This window comes from Haplochromis burtoni, unplaced genomic scaffold (genome assembly GCF_018398535.1).
Source record: "Haplochromis burtoni strain Fernald_Lab_line unplaced genomic scaffold, NCSU_Asbu1 Contig_54, whole genome shotgun sequence".
NCBI lineage: Eukaryota > Metazoa > Chordata > Actinopteri > Cichliformes > Cichlidae > Haplochromis > Haplochromis burtoni.
In genome coordinates, this window is record NW_024582415.1 from 753874 (window position 1) to 776279 (window position 22406).

Sequence of the window (22406 nt, forward strand, 5' to 3'; positions counted from 1 at the left end):
GCGACACCTTAAAGGCCGGTCCGTGAAAATATTGTCGGGCATAAACCGGTCCGTGGCGCAAAAAAGGTTGGGGACCGCTGTACTAGACGACCTCATTTTGCAACAAAAAACAAATAACTGAAGTCATAATTTTATCTTATTGGATAAAACAAATATTGGCAAAGATTAACTTTGAAGACACAATTTGCAGTTGAAAAAGGGGATAAATTAAAATGCACGTTATTGAAATACAATAATAAAAAAATAAATTAATTAAAAATATCGTATCATGAGTAAGTGAACTATTGTGATAATAACGCATCGTGGGGCATCTGTTGATTCCCACCTCTTTTGCAACATATGCTCACATTTTAAATCAGTAAGTTTTTAAGCCAATCAGACGTGGTTGAGCAGAAAATGTTGTAAAATCTTGATGATTTGAGATGGGATAAAATTTAGCTAAAGATAAAATTAGCTGCCTTGTAATTAGGCTATCTCCTTCCCTACACTTTTGCTGCTAGATGTCCAAGGTTATATTCTCAGTTCCTAACCCCGGGTTTGTGTTCACATAGTTTACAATTCACAATGGTACAGAGGCATGTATGCGTACCCCCTTTCCACCAGGATCACTTGTCCTTGAAGGATCTCTCTGTCCGTCAACTCTGAGCATCCATCTGCAGGGTCTGCTGGCACGAGAAAAATCTCATCGTAAAATGATGTCTGCGGGTCAAAGGAGAAGGAAAGAGTATGATTAGAGGGAAGGTGAAGTTGTGCACCTGAGACTTTAAAAACATTTGATTATCAAATTATTTAACAGAAGACTGAGGCCTCACGAAAGTGCCTCCAAAGTCTTTAGCAGGTGCAGCACTGAAGAGGTAGCCTATCTCCTCTGGACTGATGACCCGGAAATACAGCAGTTCATTGACCCCAAGAGCTGAAGGAGGTCCGAAAAGAAGCACTTATCATGCGTGACTTGTTTATATCAGAAATATTAATAAACCACAAACACTGCACGGATATGCCAGACAGACACCATAAATAAATGCCACAATAAGCCCCTTAACTCAAGTCGCTGTTGTGCAAAAAGAAATACTTAAAAAAAACAACTCTTGCAGCTAATACGAACAGTTAGCTGTTAATTTCAAACGTTCCCATTTCTGTTTTTAGTCTCACCTGACAGACGACTGAACTGCATAAAGAGACCCCAGAGGTATAAAGCTATCGCTGCTGTTCGACAAACCTTCCCCATGTTCAAGGCATTAGTAAATCTCCCTCGCGTTACAGAGATGAGACTGTAGTGTGTCTCTTTGTGTCTTAAAACAGTGCAGCGTCCATTGTCGCTCTGCTTCTGTCAGATCGCCAACCATTTCCGCCGTTCTCTTTCCGCGCATGCGCATGTCCCAGTTGTAGCTTCTGCTATGAGGCGACTGGGTAAGAAGTTGTGGTGCTCTTTTAGCACCAGTTTTTCAAACTACTGGTAAATGTGTCTCTGTGTTTTATTGTTATTATTATTAACATGCCTGCAAGATGCATATGAATATGTATGATGTTTATGAAGCTGGCAGTTACTTATTTAATTTATCACAATGACCTAAAAGTCATTAGTTGATCTCCCTATCGTGTACAATCATCAGAGACTTTGTTAGGTGCACTTTGCTTGTACTGTCACCTTTTACTTTAAAAACTCCCTTCATTCTTCATCCTCAGAGATTTAGGTTCAATTTGAACGATGGCGCGATATGGCAGCCTCGCTTCTGTCAGTCTGCCCCAGGGCAGCTGTGGCTACAACTGTAGCTTGCCTCCACCAGTGTGTGAATGTGAGAGTGAATGAATAGTGGTATTGTAAAGCGCTTTGGGTGCCTTGAAAAGCACTATATAAATCCAATCCATTATTATGTCCGCATGCATAAATGCACTGACTTGCTGTCATGTGACCAAGTGTTTTAATATTTGCATTAACAAGCAATTATGCAAGTGCACCTAATAAAGCAGGTGTTTTTTCTCTCTTTATAACTTCCTGACCCAAAAAACTCTTGTGTCCTTCCTGACAACTTAATTGCTGTAAGAAATTCAATACCAGAAAAAAAATCAGGTAGAGTGTTAAACTGGAAAATAAGTACCTTTAAATCTAGGGGGAAAGACAAGGGAAAACTATAGAACCACACAGCTTGAGGGGACAGCACAACAGAGGGAGATACACAGGAGGAGAAGCGGGCAGACAGAGCACACCTGGGGAACACAGCTGAACCAAAGTCAGACTGATGAGACAAGGGAAGAAAAACTAAACATAATACACACGAGACTATCAAAATGGAACAGGAAGTAACACACAATGAGACTCAGACTAAGACACGTGGGCTTGAAACAGACATGGAAACGTGACAGATTGGAGAGACAAAGGAGCAAAACACAGAACAGACAGACACGGGTACATGACTGGAGAGACTGAAGGAATGACAAAACACGGATATGAGACTAGGACAGATATGAACAGAAATCAAGAACTATAAATACAAACTTAGAGGCACTGGAAAGTAGCAGGTTGTCCCATTTTACTGTATTGATTTAAACTATTTGCCAAAATGACAGAAATCAAATACCAGTTAAATGAAAAAACAAAAAAATGTAATGCCCTAATAAAGGTTAATAAAGCTCATTTACATGTGAACTATCCACAAGCCTGCATGGCAAAACACAAACATTTATATCTATAACAGACAAGTCAAATACCTCATTAAAGTAAAGTTATTTACATAACGTAAAAATAAATAAATAAATAAAATAAACCAACTAAAACCTTTCTATCATGCTGAATTCATCTGACAAAGATGTAAAGTTTGTCAGTGTCTCTTTAAAGCCCATTTCCAAATGCATTTATAAAATCTTTTAACCAAAGTATTCTAAATTTTATTTGACAAAACAAGCACATTAGTATTTATAAATGATTTCAACTGAAGACATACAAAAATCATAAACAGACAATAGAAAAAAGCTAAAATCAGATCAGTCATAAGAACTTATATGTCCCAAATCGTGTATTCAGTAAAGTCTGCTTTGAAATTTCTTCTTATTACAAACTTTAGTGGGAATAAAATTCCTGCATTTTTCATTTATCTACCAATTCACAATCAACCAAAAATATCACATAAACATTTGCAAATTTTGTTATTTATAAAGTTTGCCATTATTTATAAATGTTATAATATCACATATGTACTATTATGATGAAAAAATCATTTCAAAGCTGGACATTTATAATTATAATTATATAAAATAACAATAAGAATAAACTTAAATACAGAAAAGTTGTTTTTTTTAAAAAATGTTAGCAAATCTTTAAGGGTTTAATATCTCCATAACTGGTAAATGAAGGATATATGGTTTGTAAGGGAATTAATTGATGATGTCATGTAATTTATACATTTAAAAAATCAAGTATAAAATCCTTACCATCCACAGTATTGAATCTCGACTCAAAATCAATATAGTTTAATAATTACATTTCATATATAAATCTACTCTCACCAAATGTATACACTAGACCACTATCAATCACTGTCCATGTTTTATTGTGGATAATATTTCCCACTTGAGTTAGCGTGCTTCTTCCTTTTTCTCTTCTCTTCCTTGCAGTCATTGAAAACCTCAGGCGACAACTCTGGGCAACAATATTTTTCAGTTTTTTTGCATCGGCATAGTCGATGTTTTCCAGTTTTCACCTGCAATGAATCAATGACGAATTATTATGTCTGAAATGATAATGTGAACATTTCAAATGCAATGCTTCGTTTACAAATATTAGCAGTCACACCTATTCAAGTAGTAAGTAAGTAAAGTTTATTTATTAAGCGCTTTTGGTAGACAAGCAGTCACAAAGCGCTGTACACAAACGTCAAAATAAACAGAATGTTAGGTACCAAATTAGGCAATATAGACAATACAAAAGTAATACTGCATTCACACTATAGCACAATATTTTTGTGCTATATTTTGAGGGGTTTGTGTGTCCCAGGGATCCCACGGCTATGTTGTCGGGGGCTTTTTGCCCCCTGGTAGGGTCTCCCATGGCAAATTGGTCCTGGGTGAGGGACCACACAAAGAGCGATTCAGAAGACCCCTATGAGAAGACCATCAAGGGAACAGGGTTACCGGGGCCCCGCCCTGGAGCCAGGCCCGGGGAGGGTGCCCAAGGGTGAGCGTCTGTTGGCCGGGACTTAGTCCATGGGGCCCGGCTGGCCACAGCCCGTAAAAGGGGGCATAAGCCCATCTTCCTGCAGGCCCACCACCTGCAGGAGGCACCGTAGGTGTCAGGTGCATCGACCTGGATGGGCGTGACTGGGAGAAACGGCCTGTTATTGGACTTCTGTGCAAACCACAGTTTGGCCATAACGAACACCATGTTCGAACATAAGAGTGTCCATAAGTGCACGTGGCACTAGGACACTCAAGGCCGCAGGTCAATGATCAATTTTGAAATCGTATCATCAGACCTAAGGCCATATGTTCTAGACACTTGGGTAAAGAGAGGGGCTGAGCTGTCAACTGATCACCACCTGGTGGTGAGTCGGATGTGGTGGCGTGTGAGGACACTGGACAGACCTGGTGCACCTAAACATATAGTGAGGGTGTGCTGGGAACACCTAGCAGAGGCCCCAGTCTGTGAGATCTTCAACGCACACTTCTGGCAGAGCTTCAACAGCATTCAAAGGGAGACTGGGGACATTGAGTCTGAATGGACCATGTTCAGCATCTCTATTGCCAAAGCCACTGTACTGAGCATGCTGCTGCAAGTTGCTTGGTGCCTTTCGTGGTGGTAACTCCTGAACCAAATGGTGGACACCAGAGGTGAGGGGAGCCACCAAGCTGAAGAAGGAGTCCTATTGGGCTTGGTTACCCTCTACAATGTTGCATGGAGATCAGGGGCAGTACACCTGGATTGGCAGACCGGGTTGGTGGTTCCCATCTTTAAGAAAGGGGACCGGGTGATGGCCTCAAGCTCGCTTTGGAACGGTTCGCAGCCAAGTGTGAAGCGGTGGGAATGAGAATCAGCACCTCCAAATCTGAGGCCATGGTCCTTAGCCAGAAAAGGGTGGAGTGTGCACTATGGGTCAGGGATGAGTTCTTTCCCCAAGTGGAAGAGTTTAAGTATCTCGGGGTCTTGTTCACGAGTGATGGGAGAAGGGAGCGGGAGATCAGGAGACGGATTGGTGCTGCGGCTGCCGTGATGCAGACGCTGTACCAGTCTGTTGTGGTGAAGAGAGAGCTGAGTGTAAAAGCGAAGCTTTCAATTTACCGGTCGATCTACCTCCCTACCCTCACCTGTGGTCACGAGTTGAGGGTAGTAACCAAAAGACAGAGATCACGGATACAACTGGCAGAAATGGGCTTCCTCTGAAGGGTGGCTGGCCACGCTGAAGAGATTATATCTCTTGGCTGGCCTGGGAATGCCTTGGTGTTCCCCCTGACAAGCTGGAGGAGGTAGCATGGGAGAGGGACCTGGCCTCAAATAAGAGGAAGAAGATGGATGGATGGATGGATGGATGGAGTTTTCAGTATGCTAACTACTATGTGAAAATCAGTATGCTCTGGTAAAGCTTTGATAACCTTTCTTGGATTTTACTGTTAAATATTCCTGGCTGAAAAAAAGCTAAAAAAAAATTCAAATTGTATTGTGTGTTGAATATATGTATAAATTACTTGTGTGTTGTATCTATTACAAGAATTCTTTGTCCTTTACTTTTGAAAGTTGTCATTTTTTAAGCAACCTAATTGCAAAAACTGATTAAACAGTATGTGGTAGGAGAAAAATGTAAAACTTGTTACTATTGCTGGAAATAGCAATATGTTTTTGTTTAAATCAATACGGGCATCTGTACTACCATAAGGTCTACATTCACACAAGCTTATCTCTGGGAATGATGTGTTTAAATGAAAATATTAATATTTTCTAAATAATATTCTAAATTTAAAAAAACTTTAAAGCATTTACATTTGTTTCTCAGTATCAATCCTAAGAACTTAACAGTGCATGTAACTTATCAATACAACATAAGACATGCACTTATAAATAGGCTATAGTTCAGACATGTATATAAACTATATTTTTATATGCATGTATATTCCTCTTCTTTCAGCTGCTCCCTTTGGGGGTCACCAAATTGAAATGTGATGCAGTTAACTATGAAAGGAAAACTCAGTAGACCTACATGCTTCTAGTAACTAAAGTTTCATGACAAAACACATAAGTGTAGGTTTAAGTACCATTGCGTTACAGAGGAATTCTAGAGTTTCTTTTCTGTTTTGGTCAGTCACTGCACGCATGACATGAGCAACACATAAATGAAGTAGGAACGTATAAAAGGAAGGAAGCTCAAAGCTCTTTTAATAGCATGCTGATTTGCACTGTGGCAAACCACCAAATACACAGAAACGCCAACTCACTTGCACAGAAGTAACAAGAACATAAAGAAAAATGTGTGACCATTGCTCAAAGTTCAGCCTATTCAATGGCTCGTTCAAACTTCTGATTCATGTTTGAGATTGTGTGCTACGCAGATTTTCCTTAACCTTGATGTCCTTAAATGAGCAAAACTATAGAAACCCTTGAAACCTCAGCTGACTGCTAAATATAATTTCACAGTGAATCACACACCCGTCTGTGTTTTAAGTTGGGGCTGGAAGGCTAACAGTAGGTTTAAATATATTTAGTGTCTACGTACATATTTAGGTTTCCATTGACTTTCCCACAAAAATTTGGTCTTACTAGCCACCTATTTGGGGAATAATAGTGCATTTTTGGTCTATAATCGTGTTTACTTTACTTACTATATATGTAATTTCAAATAAATAAGTATAAATAAGCATTTAAATAAATAAAAGTTTGTGTCTTAATAAATAAAATCCTTATAACAAGTGTGTTGGACAGATCCTTTGAAGTAAAGACAAAACAAACCAAGTAGAAACAGGAGGAACACATGGCAAAAAACCACAGGGACACGAGAGGACATTGCAGATTTGTAAGAAGAGATAACGAGCAAAAGCTGACAGTGGTGGACTCAGATAATATCAGTAGGTTACATTTTTCCAGGGAGTCCACTGACTCCAGTTGGAGAGCACCAGTGAGTCTCTGGAGCGAACCCTGAGCTTGCTGATTTTCTTTGGTATCAGAGTAGATGATGAATGTCCGGTCTAAAATCAGACAAGAGATAAGAGATCAAAATGCAGTGGCTATAATGACAGACATTTAGATCTCATAAGATTTTGTTTTAGTGTAAGATTGTGCATACTTGGCCATCATCTCTAAGCACATATTCAATTTGGTGCTCCAGACTGAAGAAGCTGTAAGGTGCTGACCAGGTGGATGGTGGAGCAATGGTCACATTCACGTCCTCGTTCACTAACTCACACTTGACAATCTGGGGACTGTCAGGTTGAACTAAGAAGAAGAAGAAACAGTAAATAATATCGTCCATGTGTGTATATAAAACAATAATTTCAACACAAACATATGTGTATATATATTTAACATGAATCCATTTGCCTTTAGATTCAGTTAATGCATTAACGTTACTGTTTCACTTAAAACTTTATCATGCATGGACTGCATACATAGACTTTCTTTTTCATCAGAAAATGTTTTCAAAAGGGAAAAGGTGCTTTGTAGTTGATAGTCTTCTACTGAATGCCATTGATGTAGCTCAGTTTTACTCAGCTTACCAATGTCTCTGAGATAAAATCTCTTCGATGTTCTGAAAACGGACAGATCGCGTATAGCCTCAGCAGTGAGTTCAAGCATGGTGCTTTCCTCTGCGTAGGGTGAGAGGTCGTGAGACATCTCAAACTGCAGTTCCCCCTCTGCGAGCCGCCGACTGCTACTAATCCACTGGCAGGACTCTGAACTTTTACTGCTAATAAAACAAGCAGTAAAAAAACAAAACAGAAAACAAAATATAACAAAAAAATCAAAAATACACACATCTCAGGTGATTCGTCTAGTTTGGGCATCTTAACTGTAATTTGTCTAGGTTATTATTTCTTTCTTTCTTTTTAAGTTTTAAAATTTACCAGTTATGACCCAGTCCAAGACGCACTGCTGTGTATCCATTGCCTGTCCAAGTGCAGTTGAAGTTACAGTCATAAGACTTTGCCCGACAGTTAATGAGAGAATCTGTAATGATAAACAATATCTTTAAATTCTAAAGTAATTTAAATGTTTGGGTGAAAAATGACAGCAAACATCACTACATTTTGTAAAATGATACTTCACAGAATGGTTAACTTAAAGCCCTAATCTCACCTACTAGAGAGAGAGAGAGAGAGAGAGAGAGAGAGTGTTTTACCCAAACTGTCAGGCAGTATAAAAGTGTCTTTATTAGTGCTATATGTTGACTGTGCATTAGCAATATAGGTTCCCCTAGTTGAAAAAGTCCCATCATTTAGAGCATGTGAATGGTAGGATGAATGAAAAATGAAAGAGAAACTCACCAATTGTGTCTTCTTCATCAGCCTTCAGCAGCAGATAGGTTGAGGATAGCATCTCTTCACCTCTCCAGCAACTGTAGTCACCCAAATTTGGTGTATCTATATCTGACACGGTCAGGTTCTGACCATTTAGCTCTACATTTTCTTCATCTTCCAGTGGATCGCCATTCAGCTTCCATGTGACGATGTCGTCAGGTTTTGAATTGCAGGTCAGTGTGTAATTTTCATATCTTTTTGCCACCGCAACTACACAAAGATAGAGAAGATAGACAGATAGATAGACAGAGAAGAAGTTAGTAGATGAACATTTTAAACCACAAATGAATATTAGGAAAATGTTTGGATCATAAAAAAAGACACACAGTTTTCTGGAAAGTGGTTGAGTTCGTGAGCTCCCGTGAGGCTGATCATTAGAAGCCCAAATGTCCACAGTGGAAAGGTCATCTGAGGAATTGTGTGACAGCAAAAAGCATTTATTGAAAAACAATTCATCACTTGCATTAAAATAAGTATCGTGTGATTTTTAGTGAAACAATATGTAAAGTGACTCATGGAACATTCAATTGGCTCAAAGTTAATTTAGTTGAGAAAATGCATTGAAAATAGGTAATTTGCTTCTTATTCTGTAATATAGATATGAAATTAAACTAACTAGAATTTAATTTATATATATGTATAGATAGATAGATTTATATCTGGAAAAGAACTCACCCTGAAGTGATGTCAAAAGCAAAAGTGCAGACGTTCTGTCACCGCGATCTTGATGATTGTATGGTCTAACTGCCCACAGAGCAGCAACTTTATATTGCGATGCATGATACACATCATCGACACCTCCACCTCCAATGTGACACTTTGGGAGAGAGAAACTGACCGATCTAGTAAGTGATAAGAGTATGCACATTTCCTCTATACTGCTTTGCATGTCAAATTTTTTTACACAGTGAAGCTGTGACTTTCGTACAGGGGACTAAAAGATAAGAAATGTGGGTGTTCAGTAGGGTGGGGGGTTGCCCTTAGCCTTTAAGGTGAAATACAACAGTATAATACAATGTTTGATAAGTGCTTATCTGAGAATGGATTTAAAAAATCATTTTTAAAAAACTATTGCAATCACAAAAACAGGACACACAACACATTTTATGTTCAATATTAATGCGACCAAACATTTTCTTGGTTGGCTCTTTATGTGCTAACACGCACACAGACACACTGGTTCCTGCTTCTCAACTTTCAGTTTTTATGTTGGTTTTTTTATATAACCAGGGCTGTAAATGTGGGGCAATAGCACTCCTTGGTATCAGTCTATGCAACCTGTGAATAGAACAAAGAAGCACTGATCTTTCAGTCATCAAAAGCTAATGTAATACTATAACATAAACAACATTTTTTTTAATTCAAAGTCTTTTGAGAACAGGCTCAACCCTATTGACATTAATAAATACAGCTGGTAGCAAAAAAATATATCAGTCACTTATGATTAAAAAAAAATAAAGCAGAATAAATGTGACATTTATGACTAGTAACCACCCATATCCGATCAGACAAACCTGGGCTAAAGGGTGCATTTTTTCTGTATTGCTCTGAATCACATGCTGACTTTGCTACTGATGTTAAGAAATCCATGATCCACAGTAAATGCCTGTTTTTATAGTGTTTCTCACAAAACAAGCCGCTAAAAAATGTTAGAGAGGTTACGAGAACAAGCTATTTTCACTATTTCCTCGCTCTTTGCAGTCAGAATGATTGCTCAGCTCATTGCAAAACATATTATGAGATTAATCCAACAAAATTGCAAAACATAAGTGGAACATTTCTTTTTATTAGCTGCTTATATGTACACTGTCTTTATTGTAATTCCAGACTGAAATACCAAAAAAATGATCTAACATTTCTTTGATCAGATAAGCAAGACAGACCAAAACTGTTCTTTAAGAGGTTTCCCCCCATGATATTATCATTGTCATGCTCCCAAAACCTCAAAAACATGCACACACATTACACCGGAAAGGAAAGACGGACACAAAACAGGACTTTCCCTCTCATTAGTCATGTAGACCAAATGTCAGCTATGACCTAACTAGACCTTTAACTAACACTTTGGTCATGTTTTTTATTCTCGCACATACTATGCACACATCAAATGCTCCCGTCATATCTTTAACTATGTGAAAGGTACTTCCACAAAACTGTAGACGGCTGTATTATTATTGGGTCTCAAAAATCTTTTCTGCCTTTCTACATGCTGGTTAAGGTTAACAGAACCTATGTCCAATAAATTCAGAGAAAATTGTTAGGCACTTTGAAAAGAAATCGTTTCAGGTTTCAGTTCCTCAAAAACCTAAAAAGCCGTATTATTCATTAATCATCTTTCATGCATAACTTCAAAGAGCTGCATAGTCACAGTTGCTCAAATTATTTCATACTTTTGTGTTTTTACAGTTTATCATACAATACTTGAACCTAGTTTCTACGACTGAACTTAAAGCTTATTTTGATCAGTTATTCATTTAATGTGTATATATTACATTTCAACTTCAGCTTAAGAAATTTACAACTAAAATGTTTACTTACTAGTAATTGGACTTTAAAGGTCAATCAAAGCTCATAAAATAAGGTAAAGTTTTAAAGTCCCAGTTAATTCAGTGTTACTTCCGCATGAACCCCAAAACTGAAAACATTTGTATCCACTCCACATTCAAAACTGTGCCAAGCTCTGATCCAGATAAGATTCTGACAAACAGAAAAAAAAACACTATGTCAAGTGTGTTGTCAACATATTAATAGTGATTAAAAAAAATTAAAGAACAGAAGTACACAACACTGAAGAGGAAAGAGATGTTTTTTTTTGCTGTAAATGAGTGGAATTCTCTAACTTTATAGACCACATGTTCTATTTACATTAGTGATGGATGCCTTTTATTCTGAATAGAAAAAAACAACAAAAAAACACTTAAACACACTGGGGAATCCAGAAGAGGGGCTTAATATGGTACTTTCCATATTAAGAGGAACAACACTGCCTGTTTATAGAAGCATATACAGGTATTTTTCTACCCTGAATGTGTTTGTTTTTAACCTTTAGGATTATCAAACAACTAGAAAGAGATAAATATCATTTCTGCCTACACATGCCTCCTAATAGGTTACACACTTAACATTAGACTTTGTGTTTGGCCGCAAGCATTTCAAATGTACTGTGGGGACAGCAAAAATACTTTTCTTTTGAAATTTGAAAAAAAACAGCCAAAGCATATGAGAAATGAGAAAAGTAATTTTTATTACATGATTCATTCCACCATAACATTTTTCCATGTGTGGACATCACAATGCAGAAGAGGCAGCGTGAGAAATAAAAAGGTTTGCACATTCCACTTAAATAATTTCACTCGTACTGCAGAACAAGTGACACGAAGGGCTTCGTAAAAGCTTCCACAAAAAGCTGATTTTACTTGTTTTATACCAACTGTAACACTTTGTGAACACAAAGCAAAAACAGATGAACAAAGCTGATGAACCTTCTGTGCCAAAGCACAGCGAGCCAGAAGGTTTTCCAAAATGTTTGCTGGTGGTTGTTAGTTTGCTTCATCCTTTGAAGCCTCATCAAAGTTTTCAACGAGATCTGAAAATGGAAAAGGGAGAATAGAGAGGGGTGTATAGCAGATCAAGACAAAAAAACAAAACCGTTGCCCAAGTAAGAATAAGCCCTTAGACTTAGAATTGGTGGCAGAAGCCTGCCTTACACTCATATCCACATATGTTACTAAACATTTTAAACCAAATAAGGGGACATATATCCCATGTGATCAAGTCCAGGATAGACAGACTTGAATGTGATGGTTATATTTTCTTACCTGGAACTTCATCATCTTCCTCTTCAGCAGCAACCATGGGAACTTTGTTGTCTCCTGGTGTTTAAGAATGCGGGGAAGGAGGAAGACAAAGATGTTGAGAGAAAGAATTCAAATCTACTGCAAACAAACAGGTCAAGAAAAGAGCAGTGTGGGCACCTGGTTTAGGCAGATTCTCTGCTAATCTCCGGAGGCTGGTGAGACTGTCAGCTCCCAGCTGGTTTAGGATTCCCGGGAGCATCTCTGTGATCTGTTTGTTCTCAGCGTGTCCTGTGATTGTAAAAGTGTTGGCAGCCAAGGAGGCCTGAACCTTTGGGTTATTAAAGTGGATCACTGTCCCGTGGTTTGTGAACATATTCACCTGAAGTGGTGGTGGGGTGGGGAGTGGGGGAAGAAAACAGTTTAAGGTAAGTGTAAAAGAAGACAATGCACAGTCCAAACACCCTTTCCCAACCATCTCTCGGGTCCTCATCAGCTGACAACTGGTTTCCACTCAGATGGCTTACACCACAGATTCTTTTATTTCCTTAAAAAAAAAAAGCTTATCTAAAATGTTGTTTTGTTCCTCAGAACCAATGAAGTTTAACATTTAAAAAGTACTTCAGTATCTTAACATTGCTTATTAATAAATTTCAGCACTATAAATCCATTAAATGTGAATGACTGCCTATGCTGTGCTGTACATTACAGAAAGAACCTGCTGTACCTCTTCAATGCCAGAGATATTGTTGACTCCCAGTTTCTTCAGGGAAAACTGCAGCTTCTTATCATCTGCTGTAGCCGTTCTGTGCACCACCTTCTTCTTTCTGCGAGCTGACCCCTAAAGAGCAGAAACGTTAGAGTCGATTTTAACTCACGACTCAAAGATTACTCCCAGTTTCTAGCATATGAAACCGACTCACCTTGCCGCCTATGCGGACCTGAGCCTGCAGTTTGGCAAGCTTTTCCTGGTTCATTATCGACTCCTTCATCTAGTGTTAGACACAACAGATATATATAATAAAAGGTAGGTTAGTCTGGCTGTAAACAGTTCTTTTTAGTGTTTCCAGAAATTACTGTAGAATCTTTGTATCTTAGAAAAGTTGCCAAGAAAAGCCACCTGGGATTCAGTGCCAAGTGCCTTACTCACGAATGTCAGTCATTTGGGGGAAAAGAAAAGAAAAATCTCCCTTGACACAATTACTCAGAACTAAATTTGGTTAACTACTCATTTTTCATTTAGAGGCTGAGCAAGATGTGGGACTCGCGAAAATATAAAACATGCAAGTTTGTATGAAGGATCTCTCTGGATACCCTTATGACTAACACAGAAGCAATTTCTAAAACTATACGCCATCAATCGATGACATAAAACATGAAAACGGTAATAACGAAGTGCCAACTTCAAACTTCCCCAACTCCCGACCTGAGCTATGTTGTCTCAAGAAATTAACGAGAATGCACAACTGTCCCGGCCAAAAATAGCTGCACACCGCAAGTCTCGGCTGAAGCCCTTCATGAATCAGAGGTGGTCAGCTGAAGTCAGTGCCCTGAAACGTCATAAACCCGCTTTCCCAATATGTTCTTACGATGCAAACTTCTGCTTTTTGATCAAACTCTGACGGCATAACACTTATTTAGTCTAACAATATTCACAAATTATGTCAAAGGAGCTACCGGCTAGTTAGCAATTCGAGCTAAACAACTAGCCCAGGCCTCTTAAACTGATGTTAGCATTCAGGTACAGCTGATGCCGTCATTGCGTTAAAACCCGTAATACAACTGTGGAGGGGATGTTCAAACGTCAGGAGTCAAACTTTATGAGTCTAAGACATCTAAAAGGGGTAGACGGTAGTGAACTAACCTGAGAGTGTGTAAACACGCGGGTCACACCGTTGATAAGGGACAGGAAAAAGGAGCGAAAGCCGGAAGTGACGCATTTAGATGCCGGATGGCAAAAAAGCTTACAAATATGTCCAGTGATTTAAAAACAGCGTTAATCCCAGTGTTATCGAATAAAAAATAGTTAAAAACTTAGAAAACAGCTACTTTTAATGTAGTTAAAAATATGGGATACTACTGACGATGATCAGATTTCATTAGCAGAAAAATACATATATTTACTTAATATCCAAATATTATCATTCTATTAGCTTTATTACCAATCACACATATTAACAAAAATACATATAAATATAAAGGCTTTCACTTTAAGTATTCATTCAGTGAACATTTTACGGTATTCCACAACGGAAGTAGTCACGCATGTAGTCATGGCGTCCTCCTGTTCACGAGAGACAACGTGATTACTCGATAACATGAGAAACTTTTTGTTTACTTAGACAGCCAATATCAGTATCATCCAATTTCAGCATATCATAAGAAAAAACTACGTTTGCACTTCTGGACTTTTTCACTTGAAAGGTGAGAACCGTCAGAGCTCAGTTTAAAGAAAATGCTAGCTGGCTAAAGTGCAGTGTGCTAGCTAAGTTGTGCCTTACTGAACACGTTGGGCCACTGTCCGAGTAATTAACTGTGTTTGATTTGAATGTAATAACTTTGTAAAACTTTCAGCTATTCGAAAAAAAAAACTGCATGTCTTCCATTGTTATGTACAACAAAGCGTTACAGTGAAGTAAAGTCGTTAGGTCGCCAGTTCCAATCTCGGGAAGGTCTCATATTCGAAGTAAAAGGTGGAGAGCACTCCAATACAGTCCGCGTTGAACAGAAAAAAGGTTTAATTTAAAACTGTTTAAATGTTGTTGAAAAATCACAGTGACACTGTCACATTCTGAATTCTGCTGTACTCCCAAACTGAAGCAAAATCATGTTAATGTTATCGAATCTGTTACAATCGAAATAGAATTTACCGTTTTAGACAAAAATGTACGTTTGGATATTGTTGGTCACAAAAGGAGTTCTTGTTTTTCTACCTGCAGTTTTTAAGAGTAAATATGTATCCCTGTTTTTATCCCTTATTTATCTTCACAGACGTAAAGTGATCAGCACAGAAATGGCTTCATTTAAACCCACAAAAATTCAAGTTTATCCAAAACTTGGAGAGAAAGTCACCCAAGACACACTCTACTGGAAAAACTACAAGGTAAGACTTTTCTCTCCTATGCGGCTTATTATCAACTAAAAATGTCCTTTATGGTATAATCACTATTTTGGTTTGTTTATTGTCCCCTAAAACTTGTTATTTTAAGACCATTCTATCTCAGTAATGCGTCATTGTCAATGTAATAGCTTAATAACAGAGTTACACTTTTCAGAAGACTAACTCTTCAGCATATTCAGACTTTGGAATTGGACTATGAATAAATAACAAAATATGTTGAAAGAAAATGACTAATTTTAATTACTTTGGCACTGTGCTGTAGTTGTTTGCACTTCGCCTCACAGTAATATGTCCAAAAACATGCTTAACTGGTGATTCTAAATTGACCATATTTTTTAATATTAACCTGATTGGTTGTCTCCATGTTAGCCCTGAAACAGATTAGTGATATCAGATAAGACAACGGAAAGAAAATGGATGGATGACATTTACTAATAATTGCTTTAAATCCTTTTCTCGTCTTACTTTGTTTCTCTTCCTACAGGCTCCAGTCCAGATAAAAGAATTTGGCGCAGTCACAAGCATAGACTTCTCCCCGGTGACTCCACATAATTTTGCTGTGACAGCATTCACAAGAGTATGTTAGTTTTTCTTGTATTAATGTAGAATTTTCCACTCAGTTTAATCTGGGTTCACTTTAACAATTCTGGCTTATACTTGCTTCTTAATGAGTAATAAACTTTTAAGTATGCAGGATGTGTTTAAGATGTCTTCTAATTCAAACACTCATTTTGTTACAGATCCACATTTATGGGCCATTTTCCCAGGAGCCTGTCAAGTCATTTACCCGTTTTAAGGATACAGCTTACTGTGGGAGGTTCAGGTCAGATGGTCAGCTCCTTGTGGCAGGATGTGAGGACTCTGTCGTGCGACTATTTGATGTTAGTGGCAAGGTGGCCCTCAGGCTGTTTAAAGGGCACACAAAGTAAGTTTTACGCAAGCCTCTGTCTGACTGTGACAAAGTGTTCTGTCATAGGATTTAAAGGAAGGGTTACAAAATAAGCTTAATTTCAACTTGCTGATGCACTTTGAGGTTACTACTATTCTTGGCACTCTAACTATCATCTAATTGGCTATGATGGCAGTTAGGAGGAAATGCCTGTGTATCACATTTTCTTTGCTCACTTTCAAATCCACATATAGCCTCTATAGCACTAATGTTGAAGGAACCAAAACAAATCATCACTATTTAAAGTTTGTGGTTTACAGCATGTTGCTGTGTGGTGTTTTTATCTTTAATAATAAAATGTGAGTGAATTGTTGAGGATTCTTACTTTCAGCAGCCTAATTTCTTTCCTTATGTCACTTTCACCGGTAGTTACAAAAGTAAAAATCAAAACATGTTACTAATGACTATTGCTGATGATTTATTTTATTGTTTATTCAAACATTTTTGACGATTTCAAACTTAATTTTAGTCTTATTGGTTATTACCTGTTCACCTGCAATACTTTTATGACCCACCAGGTGGATACTCTCCACATTAGAAATCAATGGTCTACCACTAAAACCATAATGCTGATGTCCTGTTAAAATGTCTGATTGGCTCTGATGAGCTGGCAGTGTCTTATGAGGTTGTTTTTTTTAGTAAAGGAGTAGTTGAATGATGATTTCTTGAGTGATCCATCGACTGAATTTGATGATGACATCAAGAATTCTGACAGCCTGTATTTCTGTCTTATAAAAGTGCAGTCTCAAACGTGAACTGATATTAATCATGTCATTTGTTTTTTATTTTTTTCCCAGGGCAGTACATTTAACAGACTTCACCTCAGATCGTTACCAGATCCTCACAGGGTCGGATGACTATACTTGTCGACTTTGGGACATTCCAAATGCCACTGAGCTCACCACCTACACAGAGCACGCAGATTATATTCGCTGTGGTGTCACAAGCAAACTCAACAGAGATCTCTTCATAACTGGTGAGATAGAAGCTCATTTTTAATTGTGTGTGGAAATATCGAGAGGAGGACAGGAAATTAACATTTTGCACTGTTGGCATCAATCACACTCATTTTATATTTCAATTTCGAGTGCAATTTTTACCAACAGTCATGTAATGAAAGAAAAACATCTCCTGCACCACATAATGGAGGATTCAAGCAACGAACAGTAATCTCATTAATGTAATGTTAAGACAGAAGTACACTAATTCATATTCAAAGTCAGTAACTGCAGAAAAACTACATAATCTCACTCCAAATGCTACCATCTATTGTTGAATCAAGTGACGCTGCAGATGGAAGTATGTTTACAAGGATGAAAAGGTTTGGCCTGATTTTGTGTGACTAACATTTGATGCTCTTTTTCTAGGATCATATGACCACACAGTGAAACTGTTTGATGCCAGAGTGGAAAAGAGTGTGATAACCATGGACCATGGCCAGCCAGTGGAGAGTGTCCTCCTCTATCCCTCTGAGGGACTTCTTGTGTCTGCAGGTAGTCACCAGTATAATTCATATAATTCAAACAATGACTGTCTGCTGAGCTAATTTTAAGCTTCACACCTTTTTTACTTCCTGGAATTAGTTGGCATACGTTTAGTCATCTGCAGTTTAAAATAATCCTTGTTTATCTTGCACTGGGCCTAGGTGCTGCCCCTAGTAATAATCTATTGTCTGGAACTAGACATGGCTACGAATAGCCTACCTTTAAGCCAGTACTCTTCTTAGTAGATGGATGGAGCTGCTGTGCTCACAACCCTTTTATGAAATGACAATTTGAAGGATGACCGACACAAGTAGGAGAAAACTGTCTAAAACTGACCACTTAAACCCGGCTAAAACCTGGGTCTGTTTGCCTATACGGATTACCTGTACATATGCTGACTTCATTATTTGAAACTTTGGCCATGTTTAATATGAGCATCCACCATCCTAACACTACATATATTGTAGAAAATAAGGAAAAGCATCATAGACCGTGATTTAATGATTTCATTTTTATGTGCCAGTTCTAAGGCTGAATAAATGGGAAAGTCGTGCCAGGAATGGTATCTGGTGTAAAATCTATGCCAAATTATCCAGCTGCTATGGCAACTACTTGGAATAACTAACTTGTGTTAAATATTTATTTAGAACTTAATTTTCTTGGACTACAACATAGGGCAACAACAGCAGTCCATTTCATGCTTCACTGTGGCTGCAGTTCAGACAAACGTTACAATATTTTTATTTTATTACGTGCCCTCATCCACAAACCCTACATTATATTTAATCATGGTTAACCACAGCATTAAAAAACCTTCAATCCCTTTTTTTTCAGGAGGGCGCCATGTGAAGGTTTGGGATCTGCTAAAAGGAGGCCAGCCTCTGGTGTCACTGAAGAACCATCACAAAACTGTCACAAGTTTGGCTCTCAGCAGCAACGGACAGAGACTGCTGTCAGCTTCTCTTGACAGGTAAATGTCAAACGCATGCACGTCTGTCATAACAAAGAAAGAGGAAATGTTCTAACTGGTGGAATCAAACGTCACAATGCTGAATATTTAGTTAATAGTACATGTGTAAATCATGTGCTTGGTTTTGTTCTGTGTACCTAGGGCGTTCATGAAAGGAAAGTTGATTTAATGCATATCCCGTGTTTGTCTTTCAGGCACGTGAAGGTGTACAACACAACAAACTACAAAGTGGTCCACAACTTTGACTATGCTGCTTCTATCCTCAGTCTGGGTTTGGCTGTAAGTCATGCACTTGAGCCTTTGTTAGTTGCTAAAATATATATTTTATTTACTATTTCAACCTTTCTGTTGATGAAGTGCATTCACTGAATACACCACCAAAGTGAGCTTAGATGGGCGAGATCAACTATAAGAATTCATTCTGTTTTTTTAATAGATAAAAGTAAAACTCTGAATATCTTTTTCTTTTTAGCCGGATGATGCGTCCATTGTTGTGGGTATGACCAACAGTATTCTGAGTATCAAACACAGGAAAAACCAAGAAGATTCAAAGGAAATAGCTGGCCAACAGAGGCGCCGTCCATCGTATCGTGTCTTTGTGAAAGGGAAAAATTATGTCCCTAAACAGGCAAGTTCACGATTAGTAACACGTAGAAGGTGTGAAAATCATTCTCAGATGTAATGCAAAGTGTTAAGTGTTAACACAAAATCAGATTGACTCATGAGACTGTTTGATTTCTCACCCTTGATTCATTCAATTCTTGGTTCTTCTCTAGGATGATTATCTTGTCAGTAAGCCTGTCAAAGAACATTTGGCCAAATATGACAAGCAACTTCGAAGGTTTAACGTATCCAAGGCTTTGGATACAGCTCTGGGGGTATGCAATTTATTGATTTATAGTGTTATCGTTATATCATTGCTGAGGTGCCTTTTAGTCTCCGTGTTGTTCATTTTACAGTGGGCAGTACACAACAGTATGTGCAATTATTTTGGAAAAATAAAAGTTTAAAGTATTATTGTGTTTAATGTTCAAAGGTATTGTTTTTTTTGTTTATAGACATATATTAGATTCAGAAAGCCTGAGATCACCGTGGCTGTTATAAAGGAGCTGGATAGAAGAGGAACACTGATGAATGCACTGGCAGGAAGGGATGAACGAGGGCTCTCTCAGTTACTCAACTTCATCATTGGGTGAGATGCCAGAGAAAACTGAGCCATAATGTTAGCATTATGACCCCTCACAAACGAAGTGAATAACAGCCTCAAGGTCTAAAAAAAATTACACTAATTATTTGATCAGTCACTTTTTGGACCACAGACACTTTTGTGTAGTTCCTCTAATTCTTGAAAGACGTCTCTCCAATTTTGTGTGTCTGCACTGCAGGAATTAAAGTGAACTTAGGGAGTTTTTTATTTTTATTTTAAGTACCCGTTTCAGGGTAAAGAACCTTTGGCACAAAAAAATCCCCTTTGACTGATGTAAGTGTGATTTACGAATTTGTAGGTCAACACTTGGTTCTAAAATACGCACTATTACTTTACATCTTTTGTCTAGTGTAGAATTTACAAATGGCTGTCTGAATTCTGAAAATGCTTCACAGAAAGTACCATTGCTCCCAGCGTTTTTTGTTCTTTTTCTGTTTCTATTATGGATAGTACCCCATATAAAACATGGGACACAACCACACGGTAATTACCACATAACAACAGTGCAACAACAGTGGCTGCATATTTAGGTTCTGTCGTAGGGGAATCTACAAAGATTCCCCTTGGAAGTAGAAATCAGGTCTTAGCTTGCTCTATGTCTGTGCCTCAGCAGGTTAGAGCTGTTTTGGTGGCACAAAAAGTACCAAAAGAGAAGTCATAATGTTTTGGCTCATTGATTTGAATGCTTTGAGTTTTATAGTTTGCAGCTGTACAACAGATCATGCAGAAAAATGTTTCCCACATTCATTCTTTTTTTTGTGTTTCATCCAGGAACTTGGTTGATGCCAGATTTACTCCTGTCCTCGTAACAGCAGCCGAGATGATCCTGGACATCTATCAGTCAGTCATTGGCCAGTCACCCGTGGTGGACCGACAGCTGCTGCGGTTGCAGGACCTTGTGAAGAGAGAGATCGAATTCCAGAAGGACCTTTTGGAGGTGTTGGGAATGTTGGACACAATGTTTGCTTCCTCCCTCCCAAGAAAGGAGGTGCCATGCTCTGGCATTGGCAGGTCGAATGGTCTGACTCAGGGAGAACCAAGCACCTCAAAACCACAGCTGCAGGTCACCTGAGACTTATAAGCTACTTTAGACTGGGTTTAAGTACCTTTAAAACATTTCTTAATGGACCATCAGACGCAAAGTTCCTGTCTAGGACATTTCGAAAAAGAAAGGTGCAAGATTTAAGAGACTGACGAAACCACAGTCTCACTCTGGTGATTTAATTCAGTGTGACTAGCACAATAAAGATCAGAGAGACCATACATTTACTGTATGAAGAATATCTGAATATGTGGATGTAAAGCAAAGCATTTCTTGTATTAGAAAGCTTATAATTGCAAGTTGAATTGTAAATGCGAGTCTGTATGCATGGTAGTGGCTGAGTTCACTGTGAGTGTGTATTTTTATAATGTCTGACATTGGTAAATGTTTCATGAGCAAATAAAAAAATAAGTCGTTTGTCATTTCCACACTGACTGATTATAATTGTTTAATTGCTTTGAACAATTTCCATTGTTAAAATGAATGTTTTTGTTTATGTAGCCTGGCACAGTTTTATCGCCCTCCATTGGGGGGCGCTGTAACCTCAAAGAAACTGAACTTTCACTCGTAAAGGAGGAATTTGCATGTAAGCAGACGGAAGACCGAAGGCTTAAACAGAGACAGGAGAGGATGCTGTGTCAGTGGAGGCTGAGGCTCAGTCTGCAAGCGCATCAGCACCGACTGTCGACCCCTTCCCAACTTGTAGCCTAAATACGGACAGTTGAATTAGCAGTTAGCAAAAGGAGGATGAATCCGAATTAGAGGGATTTTTCTCCCCCACATATAAGCGTGCTGCCAAGGTTCTGTCGGAGTTTGAGCCCCTGTGCAGGTGGGTGCGTCAATATTTTACTTGAGGAATTAGTTCAATGTATGTTTTGCATGCAGTCTTACTGACAGTTTGCTAACTCGTTAAGACTCCCAAAACAGCGTAATTTAAAAAGCTTTTAACAATAAGTAAAATGACTTTGAGCCATCAAGAAAAAATACAATTGCACCTTAAGATAGTTGGAAGATATTTTATGAGAAATAGCCACTGACGTCCCAACTGGGATGAGCACTTCTGCTGTGTCATATAGCTAGCATATTTACAAAATAGCGCAAAGTCCCCCTACCCCCTTTAAATTGTTTTTCCTTTGACACTCTGATATTTAGTTAATATTATTTAAAATATATATACCATTTTAAATGTAAATGCAATACAGTAATTAAAAAAAAGGAATTTTTTTCTTTAAAAATAGTTGTTTTAAAGGGATTGTGTCCAGTTTAGGAAGTGACCACTGATACAGAACCGATCTGAACCCTGCAGGCTGAAATCCAATCGATTTCCTACTAAACACGCAGGC

The 22406-nt window shown here is 38.2% G+C and overlaps 4 protein-coding genes across 5 annotated transcripts in view; 1 reads left to right on the top strand and 3 right to left on the bottom strand.

The window, feature by feature from the left end:
* Window positions 1-1366, bottom strand: part of LOC102301322 (protease-associated domain-containing protein 1) — a gene marked incomplete in the record, with an annotated part of 8697 nt that extends 7331 nt beyond the window's left edge. Inside the window, 3 exon segments of the mRNA XM_005924420.3 lie at window positions 591-699; window positions 813-913; window positions 1153-1366. Of these exon segments, the coding sequence (XP_005924482.3) occupies window positions 591-699; window positions 813-913; window positions 1153-1228 (286 nt within the window).
* Window positions 699-9869, bottom strand: si:dkey-88e18.2 (interleukin-12 subunit beta). The gene is made up of 8 exons (XM_042220730.1): window positions 9172-9869; window positions 8823-8904; window positions 8464-8706; window positions 8044-8146; window positions 7696-7886; window positions 7266-7414; window positions 7057-7167; window positions 699-3698 (listed from the first exon to the last, which is right to left on the bottom strand). The coding sequence occupies exons 2-8, from the start codon at window positions 8902-8904 to the stop codon at window positions 3546-3548; spliced, it is 1032 nt and encodes a 343-aa protein (XP_042076664.1). The 5' UTR covers window positions 9172-9869; the 3' UTR covers window positions 699-3545.
* Window positions 9870-11716: 1847 nt separating this feature from the next.
* Window positions 11717-14258, bottom strand: LOC102301615 (transcription factor BTF3). The gene is made up of 6 exons (XM_005924421.3): window positions 14155-14258; window positions 13214-13282; window positions 13018-13131; window positions 12471-12672; window positions 12315-12368; window positions 11717-12082 (listed from the first exon to the last, which is right to left on the bottom strand). Exons 2-6 carry the CDS (start codon window positions 13280-13282, stop codon window positions 12036-12038), a joined length of 486 nt encoding a protein of 161 aa, XP_005924483.1. The 5' UTR covers window positions 14155-14258; the 3' UTR covers window positions 11717-12035.
* Window positions 14259-14533: 275 nt separating this feature from the next.
* utp15 (UTP15 small subunit processome component) overlaps window positions 14534-22406 on the top strand; it is an 11743-nt gene continuing 3870 nt past the window's right edge. For both annotated transcript variants that reach the window (XM_005924423.3, XM_042220729.1), the window contains exons 1-12: window positions 14534-14714; window positions 15282-15393; window positions 15896-15988; window positions 16152-16336; window positions 17158-17336; window positions 17728-17853; window positions 18679-18814; window positions 19009-19093; window positions 19287-19442; window positions 19591-19692; window positions 19873-20006; window positions 20793-21892. In XM_005924423.3, the coding sequence (XP_005924485.1) occupies window positions 15304-15393; window positions 15896-15988; window positions 16152-16336; window positions 17158-17336; window positions 17728-17853; window positions 18679-18814; window positions 19009-19093; window positions 19287-19442; window positions 19591-19692; window positions 19873-20006; window positions 20793-21093 (1587 nt within the window). In that variant the 5' untranslated portion in view covers window positions 14534-14714; window positions 15282-15303 and the 3' untranslated portion in view covers window positions 21094-21892. The remainder of the gene's footprint in view (window positions 14715-15281; window positions 15394-15895; window positions 15989-16151; window positions 16337-17157; window positions 17337-17727; window positions 17854-18678; window positions 18815-19008; window positions 19094-19286; window positions 19443-19590; window positions 19693-19872; window positions 20007-20792; window positions 21893-22406) is intronic.